At 67.5% G+C, this 12,209-nt stretch overlaps 3 protein-coding genes across 3 annotated transcripts; 2 read left to right on the top strand and 1 right to left on the bottom strand.

The window, feature by feature from the left end:
* Nucleotides 1-83: 83 nt before the first annotated feature.
* PNPO (pyridoxamine 5'-phosphate oxidase) lies at nucleotides 84-3,305 on the top strand. Its single transcript, XM_074849746.1, has 7 exons — nucleotides 84-173; nucleotides 895-1,019; nucleotides 1,107-1,206; nucleotides 1,471-1,524; nucleotides 2,141-2,269; nucleotides 2,370-2,440; nucleotides 2,519-3,305. The coding sequence occupies exons 1-7, from the start codon at nucleotides 129-131 to the stop codon at nucleotides 3,066-3,068; spliced, it is 1,074 nt and encodes a 357-aa protein (XP_074705847.1). The 5' UTR covers nucleotides 84-128; the 3' UTR covers nucleotides 3,069-3,305.
* A 1,062-nt stretch (nucleotides 3,306-4,367) lies between these two features.
* Nucleotides 4,368-5,415, bottom strand: PRR15L (proline rich 15 like). Its single transcript, XM_074849747.1, is given in 2 exon segments — nucleotides 4,368-5,355; nucleotides 5,358-5,415. Coding segments are annotated over 2 exon segments (297 nt in total). The 3' UTR covers nucleotides 4,368-5,116.
* Nucleotides 5,416-7,661: 2,246 nt separating this feature from the next.
* On the top strand, nucleotides 7,662-12,138 carry CDK5RAP3 (CDK5 regulatory subunit associated protein 3). The gene is given in 16 exon segments (XM_074849756.1): nucleotides 7,662-7,691; nucleotides 7,872-7,965; nucleotides 8,307-8,332; nucleotides 8,334-8,439; nucleotides 8,672-8,743; nucleotides 8,746-8,771; nucleotides 8,858-8,906; nucleotides 9,146-9,324; nucleotides 9,626-9,762; nucleotides 9,940-10,084; nucleotides 10,215-10,331; nucleotides 10,445-10,520; nucleotides 10,758-10,846; nucleotides 10,934-11,139; nucleotides 11,626-11,797; nucleotides 11,898-12,138. Coding segments are annotated over 16 exon segments (1,566 nt in total). The 5' UTR covers nucleotides 7,662-7,685; the 3' UTR covers nucleotides 11,964-12,138.
* The last annotated feature ends 71 nt before the right edge of the window (nucleotides 12,139-12,209 follow it).

The following is a 12,209-nucleotide window of genomic DNA, read 5'->3' as shown; positions in this document are numbered from 1 at the left end:
CCCCGCCTCCCGCTTCCCATTGGCTGTCCCGGGGGGTGTGGCCGGGCCGTGCCACGCCGCGGGGGGGGGGGGGGGGGGGGGGCGCTGCGGGGTTTGGCTCCGCTCGGCTCCCGTCGGCCGCCGCCGGGATGGACCTGGGGCCGCTGCGGAAGAGCTACCGGGGGGACGCGGAGGTGGGGCCGGGGGGGCCCGGGGAGAGGGGGGAGGCGAGCAGGGGCGCGGTGCCCCCCGGCCCGTCTGTTCTGGGGCCGGGGTGACCCCCCTCGGGCTGTCCCCGAGGCGCGGGGTGACCCCCCCCCCCCCTTCCTCCCGTGCTGGTAGTGACCCTGGCACTGGGGTGACCCCCCCTCTGGAATTAGGGTACCCCCGCTTCGCCAGGCTGTCCCCAGGGCCCAGGGTGACCCCCCCCCCGTGCTGGTAGTGACCCTAAAACCAGAGTAGCCCCTGTCCCTAAGGCCTGATGTGACCCCCCCCCATGCTAATTGTGCCACTGGAATTGGGGTGACCCCCCCAGGCTGTCCCCAGGGCCCGAGGGACACCCCCCCCCCCCTCCCGTGCTGGTGGCGACCCCGGAACCAGGATAACCCCCATCCCGTGCTGGTTGTGCCCCTGGAATTGGGGTGACCCCCCCCTCCAAGCTGTCCCCAAGACTTGGGGTGACCCCCCCTTTCATGCTGGCTGTATCCCCAAAGCCTGGGACCCCCCCCCGCCCTCCCTTGCACATGCTGCACCCCCAGGGCCGGGGTCACCCCATCCTCTGTGCTGACCTTGCCCTTGATTCTGGTGTGACTTTTCCAACCTGAATGAATGATTCTGTGACACCCCCCCCCCAGTGCTGCCTGTGTCCCCAAAAGCCAGGGTGCCCCCCCCCGACAGCGTCCCCTGTGTCCCCAGGCCTTCGAGGAGCAGCACTTGGCTTCCCGCGACCCCATCCAGCAGTTCAGGGTCTGGTTCGAGGAGGCCGTGGGTTGCCCGGCCATCGGCGAGGCAAACGCCATGTGCTTGGCCACCTGCACCAGGTGAGGCCGGGGAGAGGGGGGGGGATCCCCTGGCCACCTCGTAGCGGGGGGGGGGGATCTGTCATCGCCTCCCCTCTCCCGCCGCAGGGATGGGAAGCCCTCGGCCCGCATGGTGCTGCTGAAGGGCTTTGGGCAGGACGGCTTCCGCTTCTTCACCAACCACGAGAGCCGCAAGGGGAAGGAGCTGGTGAGGGCCATGGCCGCGCTGGGGCTGGGGCGAGGCTCTGGGGGGGTCTCTGGGCATGGCTGGGGGGTGGGCAACAGCTTTCCAGCCCCTTTGCCCTGGGGCTGAGGCTCTTGGAGAAGCGAAGCAGCCGCAGCTTTGATCGAGGCTCTGCCCGGTGCCGCGTGCGGGCAGGTCCTGCCGCGGCAAAACACGGGGGTTTCTCTGATTTTTGAAGCTGGTTTGCTGACAGCTCTCTCGTCTCTCCCCCCCCCCTCTGCGCCCCAGGACGCCAATCCCTTCGCTTCGCTCGTCTTTTACTGGGAACCCCTCAACCGGCAGGTGAGTCGTGGTTCCCTGGGGATGTGGGGGGGGGGGGGGGGCCGAGGGGAGCAGAGGGAACACGGTTGGGCCCTGAGCACGGTGTCAGGCAGTGGGTGCTCCCTGCCTCAGCGTGGGGTGTTGGGGCTCACACATTTCACAGAATCCCAGAATCATCTCGGTTGGAAAAGCCCTTGAAGCTCCTCCAGTCCAACCATGAACCTCACCCTGACCGTTCCCAACTCCACCAGATCCCTCAGCGCTGGCTCAACCCGACTCTTCAACCCCTCCAGGGATGGGGACTCCCCCCTGCCCTGGGCAGCCCATTCCAACGCCCAACAGCCCCTTCTGCAAAGAAATCCTTCCTAAGAGCCAGTCTGACCCTGCCCTGGCGCAGCTTGAGGCCATTCCCTCTTGTCCTGGCGCTGGTTCCTTGGCTCAAGAGACTCATCCCCCCTCTCTGCACCCTCCTTTCAGGTATATTTGGGTGGGGGTGACACTGGGATGGGTCCCAGCCCCTGGGGATGAGACAGGACAGGGAGTGCCCATGTTTTTGGGGGTGAGAGTTGGGGGACAGAGCGATTCCTCCTCGCTTGGGAGCCCACGCAGCCCGTTCAACACCCGGTGCCCGGCACAGGTCCGGATCGAGGGCTCGGTGAAGCGGCTGCCAGAGGAGGAATCGGAGCGGTACTTCCACTCCCGCCCCAAAAGCAGCCAGATCGGGGCCGTCGTCAGCCGGCAGAGCACCGTCATTCCGGACAGGGAGGTGAGCGGCCATCCCTTTCCCCACGGCAGCGCTCGGAGGGGCCGGGAAGGCAGTGCTGGCCCCACCGCCCTCGTGCTCACCACCCTCCCCTTCCCCGCAGTATTTAAGGAAGAAGAACATGGAGCTGGAGGAGCGGTACAGGGAGACGGCGGTGCCCAAGCCGGCATACTGGTGAGTTGTGGGGGCTGCGGGCAGGGTGCTGCCCACCGGCGGGGCCCCCCCCCTTAAATCCCCTTGTTTCTCTGCCAGGGGGGGCTACATCCTGCAGCCAGACGTTGTGGAGTTCTGGCAGGGCCAAACCAACCGCCTGCACGACCGCATCGTCTTCCGCCGCCTGCGGGATGGCTCGGCCCCCCTGGGAGACATGACGCACCGGGGAGAGGAGGCGAGTGGGTCTTCGAACGCTTCGCCCGTGAGGCTGCTGGTGTCTCTGGCTGCATTCGCCCGATCGGAGTATCACCTGTGCCAAACCTGTCCCCCATTGTGCCCGGGAAACAGGGCTGGTCTCGCTCTGCCCTTCCCCGGGAGACACGTGCTGGTGGGGGGCTCCGGTCCAGCCCCAGAGACCCTCGTCTCCCTTCGCTTCCCGTGGGGTGGGCGAGAGCCGCAGGTGGGTCCCCAGAGACCAGCTGCTCCCCCTCGCCAGCACGTGGGGAGCGACCGCTGGTGGTTAATTAATCACGTGAATGATTGTGGAGGGACCAAGAAAGACCCCAGCGAACCCCCTGCCCGTGTCCTGCCGCTGCCGGTGCCTCGTGTTTCAGCTAGAACCGTGCAGCGTGCCCCGTCTGTGCCATAACTTATTGAATCGCGGCTTTAATGTCACCAGTCTGTGCAGTAACTTATTGAATTGCAGCTTTAATGTCACCACCGTGTCACCAGTGTTCGGGGCTGGCCCTGTGCGTTGCCACCGGCGCACTGATGGGACCCCAACCCTCAGCCTGTGTGTTCGGGGGGGCACAGGTGGGCGCCGCTCCCTGTTCCCCCCGCAGCTGCCTGTCAGAGCTTGGAAAAAATAAATCCCGATCGGCGCGGAGCCGTGCGTTTGGGTTAATATTTACCCACACGACGCTCTCCAGCAGACAGAGCTTGGCCCACGGAGCCGGCAGAAGGTGCTGGCAGCTCTCGCTCCGCTGGGCCACATCCCAGTGGAACCCAGCCCCGATAACCTTCACCCCCCCAGCTCCGTGTTTGCTCTCCCAGTCACTGGCTCTCGGGGCAGGATGGTGCCCCGAGGCTTTGCCGTGGGTTCCCCTGGTGGGTTCCCGGCTGTCCCGTGCTGGGAAAAAACCCTGCGGTGGGGTGGCAGCGGGAGGTGCTGGTGGCTCAGTTGGTGCTGAGATGGAGGGAGCCAGGTTGGGCTGTCTGTGGGGGTCGTCACACACCTTGTGACCCGCTCGGTGGCCTTGGTCCCTCGTGGCTGTGCTCATCTCTAAGGGACGAGCTGCCGTGGTGGGACGGGTGGGTTCCGGTGTCACCTCGAGGGGACAGCGTGAGGTGGCAGCTTGATGTCCCAGGAAGGGGCTGGGGCTGGCAGGTCTCCACCCATCCTGGCAGTAGGAGCGTGGCGGGGAGGCCAGATACCACCACGATGGGCGTAATGAGCCGATTGGCACCAGCTGGGTGCTGACAGCTCTCCTCCTCCCCGCTCCCTCCCTTCCCTCTCGGGCAGGATCCCTCCGGCGCTGCCCAGCCCGGACAAAGAGCAGCCTGTGAGCAAACAGAACGGAGGGGCGGGGGCCGGCGGGGGCCGGGCCGCCCTGGCACAGGGTTTGTGCCGCAGATGGGGTGGGGGGTTGGACTCTGGCGCTTGGCACCATCCGGCTTTTGTAATAGCTGGGAAGTGGTGGCTGCTGTTGACTTCAGGCACGGCGCACCCTGCTCTGCGGGAGGGCACCCCGGGCTGGCAGCGCCTGGTGGCGGCCACCCCCGCGTGTCCCCCCACCTCCGCGGGGTCGGGGAGTCCCTGCGTTGGTGGCGGCCGGCGCTGCTCCCCACCGGGGTGGCAGAAGGGACCCACAGCCCTGCGACCCTGCCAGGCGGGGGGCCGGGGGGTCCGCTGAGCTCTCCCCGCCCTGCCCGCGCCCCTGAGCTGCCATTGCTTCCAGACCTGGTTTATTAACAGCAGTTAATTATCAGCAGTCGCAAGAGCCGACTAAAGGCTCAGCTTCCACCAACCCGAACAAACACCGGGGTTGCCAGATCGGCTGCGGCGGCTGCCCACGGCGGCGGCTCCGGCACCGTGGTCCATGGTCGGGTCTCCCTTTCCGGGAGCAGGGAGCGATTCCTGGATGCGAGCGGGAATACGGCTCCTCCTGGGAAGCCCAGAGCCCTCCAAGCTCCCCGTGGAGGCAGCTCAGCAGGGACTTTGCCCATGGCGTTGTTCCCTTGGGGCAGGGAAGCGTCACGTCCCCTGGTTTGGGGGTGACTGCTGGCAAGGACGTGGCGTGAGTGCTCTGCCTGTGGCCACGCGGCCCCTTGGGCTTGGGAGAGGAGCAGGGGGTCCCCTGGTTTTGTCCCCACAGGAGTGACGGGCAGGAGGGGATCGGGATCAGGGCCATCGTGCTTGGGGCAGAGCTGGGTGAACGATGGGCTCTGGTGGTCCGCGGCAAGCGGCCGAGCTGGGGTGAGCATCCTCATCCCAGTATGAACCGGTCAGCTTCGGGGGCTCCCCATCTGTCCCTGGGGTGCCACAAGCCTTCAGGCTGCAATTAAACAGGGTCCTTGCATCTCCCTTAAATAAACTCCAGTCCGAGTCCTTTCTCCTTGCGAAGCCCTGCGGGAGGGACGGAGCCGAGCCGGCCTGGGCAGCCGGTGGTGGTGGCCGGAGGGTGACAACCAGTGGGGTCATTTCTCCTCCCGCTCACCAGCGGCGCAGAGGTTGGGGTTCTCGGCGAGCGTCGCCCGCACTTTCTTCTTCTCCTTAAAGCGTCCCGAGTTGGAGACCTTGACGTGTTTGCCCTTGCTGCTCTTGTCCACAATTTTCTCCAGGCGGGCGGCGAAGCCGGGTGGCCCCTCCTCGCCCGGCCCCTCCTGGCTCTCGCCGGTGGCTGCAGCGTGGCTGTCGGGGCTCTCGTACAGCACCGTGGCACCGACCGGCGCTTCCGCAGGAAGGTCAGCTTCCACCAGCCGTGGCTGTCGGCCATCGCTGCCGGCCCCTGAAATGGAAGTGGGGGTTGTACTCCCTCTGGGGGGGTCCCTCAGCCCCCCAGCCCTGCCGTCCCTGGGATGGACAAAGGGACACGGGCTGGCAACGCCGACGGGAGAGCCCGGTGCCACGTTTGCCGAAGGCGGCTTTGGTGGTCTCTGTCTGCTGGGATGCTCGTGGCAGATGCCAGGGGGGCTGCATGGGGTTGGGGGGGCTGGGGTAGGAGGACCCCCCAGGTACCGGGAGGGGATGATTTGGGCATCACCGAGCCCTGGGGGAAAGGCTGGTGGCACCGCCGGGAGCTGCTGGATCAGCTGCAGGTATCGGGGCAGGGAGGGAGCCCAGTAAGCAAACAGGAACAGGAACTGGGAAGCAGGTGGGAGCCAGGGAGGTGCCGGGATCCCTGCCAGGGGGGTCACAACCTGCTGCACCCCAGGTCGGGGTTTTCTTCTTGCCCAGCCCTGCCTGCAGGGACAGGCAGCAGCACCGGTGGGCCCCGGCAATCCCGGAAGGCTCCGGTGCCAAACGTGGCTCGGGGCAGGGCCCGGGGGAGGGTGGCTCGGGGTGGAGGAGCCAAACTCTGCCCCAGCAGCGGGCAGGGAGGGGATTCCCAGCCCCGGGTCCCCATCCCGGGGGCCAGCGTGGCTCCGTGCCCCTGCACCGCTCGGCCATGACCAACCCCACAGACCGACCCCTGCCCAGCTCCTCCTGGGTGGTGCCTCCGGCATCACGCCGGGTGCTGGGACAGGGGGACAAGGACACTGAGAGTGGGGCCACCACCCCAGGGAAGATGGCTGGTAGCCCCCTGGGCCAATTTGCTGTGTCCCCCCGCAGTGCCGTGCCCCGCCTGCTTCCTCCTCATGCCAGAGCCGGGCGGGACCCGTCGCCGAACGGTGGCCGTGCCGTCACCTTGTGCTGGCAGCGGGGGTTTCCACGTCCCACTCCCCCACCGCGGGCACCCCGTGTGTGTACCTGCACCTCCCACGCCTCCGCTGCGACCACCCAGCCCGGGGGGTCCCGGGGGTGCCGGGACAGCTCCGGCTGCGGTGCACGGGCAGGTGCCGTCTACCTGCCGCTGCCCCGTTTGCTCCCGTCAAGGTGAACCCGCGACCAAACCCCTCCTGCCTGAGCAAACAGCGGGGCCGGGCCAGGGCACGGCTGAATATTCATGACGGGGGAACCCGGGGCTGAGCCCCGACAGCGGCTGCCGGCCCGCACCGGCTTCGGGTGCTGGCATCGACCGTGGCACCGGGCCGGGCTCACCGCCCTGCTGGCCTCGAGGGCAGGTCACCGGTGGGTGCCGGGGTGGCACGTGGCACGTGTTTCGGGCAGCCAGGAGTTAAGGGCAGCCGCGGGAGTGTGGCTATGGTGACTTTCGGCGGGATTAGCCGAACCAGGGGCTGCCAGACCGGTTCTTGCCTCCAGCTTCTCCCCGCTGGCCTGCGCCGAGCTGTCCCCAACGCTGCCACCGCCCCGCTCGGCCACCGCGGGGGACAGGGCGATGCCACGGGGGATGGAGGAGGAGAGCCGCCATCTCGGCCCTGCGCGAGGACACGGCTCGTGGGGACACGCTGGCTTGGGGATGGCACCCATGGGTGTCCCCCCCGCCCTGGAGCGATGATGTCCCCGGGGTGCTGGAGGCAGCTGCTCCCCCACATCCCGTGGGCATCCCGGGGCGACAGCTCCCAGCAGGCGGGTCCCCGAGGGATCCTGGCTCCGTGCTGGGGCACCCAGTGGTCCCCAAGGGACCTGGATCTGCTCTGGGCCCCTCCCGGGGATCCCCAAGGGACCCTCGGAGGCAGCTGGGGGATCCCAGGGGGACACTGGTTCCGTGCTGGGGCACCCCGCGATCCCCGAGAGACCCGGGATCTGCTCGGGGGGAAGCTGGGGATCCCCGAAGGATCCGGGATCCCCTGGGGCTGGATCTCGCCCTGGGGACCCGGGACCGGCCCTGGGGACCCCCGAGAGACCCGCCCTGGGGATCTACGGCACTGCGCATGCGTGCGCGGCGCCCCCCCCCATGCCCGGTCAGCCCGTTCCGATTGGTCGGCTGTGCCCCCTCCCCCGCCGCCCCTCAGCCAATCGAAATGCCGGTACGCGGCCCTGTCGCGGAGTCGCTCCCTTCTGATTGGTAGCAGGGCGGGACCCGTTGGACCCAGCGCGTTATGATTGGTTTATCTGCGGAGGCCGTGCCCGGGGATTGGCTGGGGCGGGGCGGGGCGCGGGGATTGGGCGGGGGAAAGCGGAAGCGGAGCGGCGGCGGGCGGCATGCAGGTGGGGGGGCGGCCTGGGCCCGGGCCCGGGCCCGGGCCTGGGCCGGGGGGGAGCGGGGACAGGCCGGGCCCGGGCTGGGGGAGCTGGGGAGGGGCCCGGGGGAGCGGGGACAGGCCGGGCCCGGGCGCTGGAGTAAGGCGGGGACAGGCCGCGGCCCAGGTCCCATCTGGGCTCCACCAGGCCCTGCCGCGTCCCGCCGCCCCTCGCCTCCCCTCAGGTCTCTCCCCAGACTACCAGAACGTGCCCATCGACATCCAGACCGGCAAGCTCCTGGGTACGGCACCCCCGGCCCGACCTCCCCCGCGTGGGAGCACCCCAGGGTGGGCTGGGGGGGGGGGGGGGTGGCTGTGCCGCGACTCCCCGGTGGGTGGGGGCGGGCTGACACCGCTCACTCGTGTCCTTCGTCCCCGGGAGGGTTTGTCACCCCGTCGTGTGGCAGTTCGTGACCCCAGCGCTGCCCACCTCGGTGCCACGTAGGGTTGTCCCAGTCCAGACAGCAGCGGGGTGACACAACCCCCCCACACACCCCCTTTCCTCTCCAGCCCTTCCCAGACCTGATGGTCCCCCCCTCCAGGGTCCCTCTCCCCGCTGACCCCCTGTTTCCCTGCCTCGCAGACTGGCTGGTGGACAGGAGACACTGCAAACCTGAAATGGCAGAGCCAGGTGCTGGCCGTGCGCGAGAAGATCAACGCGGCCATCCAAGACATGCCCGAGAATGAGGAGATAAAGCAGCTGCTCGCGGGGGCCTGTGAGTGGAGCCTGGGGGTGTCCCAGGAGAGCTGGACACGGGCAACTGGGGGCCAGTGTCGCACCAGGAGCCTGTTCCTGAGGGTTTGGTTATGGCAACCTCCCCCAGCTGAGGAGGAGATGAGGAGTCGGTGGCACTAGCCCCTTCTGAGACCCACGGTCCCCGGGCCTGAGGTGGGAGAGGGTGGCACCTGGCAGACGTCCCAGTGACTGTGTCCCTCCCTCTGACACAGACCTGCACTATTTCCACTGCCTGAGGATCGTGGAGATCCTCAAGGGCACTGAAGCCTCCACCAAGAACCTTTTTGACGCTACTCATCCCAGCGCATGAAGGTGAGCACGGGCCTGGGGACGTGTGGCTGGTGGCAGCCAGCGTGTTCGCAGCCTCCCCCACCCTCTGCTTCCTCGTCCTTCCACAGGACTGGCAGGAGATCGTGTACCTCTATGAGAAGGAGAACACTTACCTGGGTAAGGCGGCTCCGGAGAGACCCTGGGGGGTGTTGGTGGGTGGTTTTCAGTCTCCAAACTGGGATGAGGATGGGGTGGGCAGGGAAAGGGGCAGGACATGATTAAGCAGCCAAGTCCCACGGGGATGAGGTGGCTCTGCTGTGCGGCTGGGACAGCAGCCGAGGTGGCTGGAGCACCCCAAGGGCCTCGTGGGTGACTGGCGCGGCCTCTCAGCACCCCCTTTACCCCCCTCCCTGCAGCTGAGCTCGCCAGCCTCCTGGTGCGCAGCATCAGCTACGAGATCCCCTCGCTGCGGAAGCAAATCAGCCGGTGCCAGCAGGCTCAGCAGGACTTTGCCCGTCGCGAGGACGAGTGTCAGCTGGGAGCGGCCGAGCTGCGGGAGCGCTTCTTCGCCTCCTGCAAGCAGTACGGCATCACCGTGAGTCCCTGCGCCCGGCCCCGTGGTGGAGGGCTTCCCGCTGTGCCACCTCCCTCCCCAAAGCAGCCCCCAGACACCTGCGTTTGGCCTCAGTGCGGCTCAAGCTGCGTCCACGTGTCACATATGATGTCCCCATGGTGCCACCTTACCTATGGGAGGAGCTGGGGTGTGTGTAGGTGACCCCTCAGTCCTCCATCCCCTTCCTGTCCGTGTGTAGCTCCTCAAGTAGAGGGTGAAGCCATCCCGGGGGTGCTTTGGCTGCCTGTCTCCGTGCCCTGACACATCCCTGCTCTGTCCCCAGGGTGACAACGTGCGCCAGGAGCTGCTGGCCTTGGTGAAGGACCTGCCATCGCTGCTGTCCGAGATCGGGGCGGGAGCCAGCGCGCTCTCCGAGGCCATCGAGCTGTACCAGGCCTGCGTGGAGTTCGTGTGCGAGAGGTGGGCAGGAGGGGACCCCCACATCCCCTTTCCCCACCTGTGGGGACAGCGGGTTGGGCTGGCGGCTGCTCCCAGGCTCTGGGGCTCTCCCAGAGGGATTCTGGGGCGGGCGGGGGGGTCCTGGCAGGGTCCCCCCACTTTGTGCCTGGGCACTGATGTCCCTGCGCTGGCTGCCAGCTCCACGGAGCTGGTGGTTCCCTTGCTGCGGTACGTGGGGAAGAGAGGGAACACGACCGTGTACGAGTGGAGGACGGGGCTGCAGCCGCTGCGCGTGGAGCGGCCGGAGGTGGAGGAGGTGCCGGAGCCGCCGAAGGAGGACACGGTACGTCCCGGCCAGCCGGGGCTGAGCTGCGGCGCTGGGGAGAGCCCCAGCCGGCTCTGCCCTGTGTCGGTTAGGGTTAGGCTCTTTGTCCCCCGGTGTTTCAGGGGTTCTCTTGTCCTTCTCCCCGCAGATCGACTGGGGAGACTTCACGCTGGAGCCAAGCAGGGCGGGTGACAGTGCCACTGCTGACGGGGCGGCCCAGGGCGAGGAGATCGACTGGGGGATCACGCTGGAACCCACTCCCCAGGTGTGGGACCCTGGTTGTGTGGTTCTGGGGTCTGGCCCTGCTCCAGGGCCAGGCTGGGGATCTTGGGGGTGTCCCGGGCCCTCCCATCTCACAGGGTGCCTGTTCTTTTGCAGCAGGATGATGGTATTGACTGGGGAGATGGGGAAAGCGAGGAGGTGCAGATCACGGTGCTGGAGGCTGGCACCGAGGGTGAGCACGGCTGAAAAGGGACACGGGGGGTCCCAGCGGGCAGCAGGCAGCACCCACCCTGCCTTTCCTCCCCCTTCCCTGCCTGCAGTGACCCTGGGCACCCTGCCTGTGCACAAGGGGGGCGTCTCCACTAAACGGTGCTGTGGGGTGATGCTGAGCACCCTGTACGGGATGAGTTGGGGTGGGGGGAAGGTGGAGATCCCTTCCCTGCCCACTCACCCCTGGCTCATCCCCCAGTGCCTGAGGGGGTGGCCTGCGGCTCCGACGCCCTGACGCTCCTGGAAAACACCGAGACCCGCAGCCAGTTCATCGACGAGCTCATGGAGGTGAGGACAACGCGCAACCCCGGGGCAGGGGCCGCCCTGCCGCCGTCCCACCGCAGGGATGAGTGTCCCTGGGCTCTGTCCCCGCAGCTGGAGCTGTTCCTGTCCCAGCGGCTGGTGGAGATGGAGGAGGAGGCCGATATCGTGGCCGTGAGCCAGTTCCAGCTGGCGCCCGCCGTGCTGCAGGGCCAGACCAGCGCCCGCGTGGGCTCTCTCCTGGCCACCACCCGGGCTCTGCTGGGCCAGCTCTGCACCCGCAGCATGCAGCATCTCTTCATGATCCTCGCCTCCCCCAGGTCCTCTTTCGGGGGGGTGGAAAAAAAACCCCAAAACAAAAACCAACAACCAGGGGGTCAAGGGCTTGAGGGGGGACCATGGGGCTCTGCGGGGTGGATCTGGAGCGGGGAGATTCAGGTGTCCTGGGGTGGGGTGGGCACTTGTGGGGGTGATGGGGGGCCTGGCTCTCCCATCCTCTCGCCCAAACAAACCAACCAGGGGGTCAAGGGTTTGAGGGGGGACCATGGGGCTCTGCAGAGTGGATCTGGAGTGGGAGATTGAGGTGTCTTGGGTGGGGATGGGCACCTACGGGGGTGATGGGGGGCCTGGCTCTCCCGTCCTCTCGCTTTGGGGGTGTGGAAAATAAAAAAAACACCAACCAGGGGGTCAAGGGCTTGAGGGGGGACCATGAGGCTCTGCAGGGTGGATCTGGAGTGGGAGATTGAGGTGTCCTGGGGTGGGAGGGGGGCGATGGGATGATGGGGGCCCCGGCTGTCCCCGCACAGGTACGTGGACCGCGTGAGCGAGCTGCTGCGGCAGAAGCTGAAGCAGGCGGAGCTGCTGCTGGCCAAGAAGGAGACCATGAGGCAGAAGCGGCAGGAGGCCCTGGCAGAACAGGGCACCTTGGAGCCCAAACTCGACCGGCTGCTGGAGAAGACCAAGGAGCTCCAGAAATTGGTGAGGGGGGTGTGTGTGAACTCTGCAGGCCCCCCCCCCCCCTCTTTTTGCCCCCCACACTCCCTAATACACCCCCCCACTCCCTGGCTCTGTCTTGCAGATCGAGGCCGACGTCTCCAAGCGCTACAGCGGGCGGCCGGTGAACTTGATGGGTGTCTCACTGTGAGCCCCCCCTGCACCCCCCGGGACAGGCACCCACAGAGAGAGGGGCAGGGTGGGGGTCCTGCTCCCCACACACCCCCCCCTCATTTCCAGCTCTGCGGTGCTGGTAACGTGGCCGTGGCCTCACTGGGGGGGGGGGTGGGTGGATGTTGCTGAATAAAGCCAAAGCGCTTCTCCCACCCATCGATCTGGACTTTGGGGTGGGGGGGGGAGCCCCTAAATCCCCTGCTGTGTATCAGTCCCTGGGGGG

Source organism: Strix aluco, chromosome 24 (genome assembly GCF_031877795.1).
Source record: "Strix aluco isolate bStrAlu1 chromosome 24, bStrAlu1.hap1, whole genome shotgun sequence".
Lineage (NCBI taxonomy): Eukaryota > Metazoa > Chordata > Aves > Strigiformes > Strigidae > Strix > Strix aluco.
The sequence above is the reverse complement of the archived record's forward strand: the minus strand, read 5'-3'. Positions and strand labels throughout refer to the sequence as shown.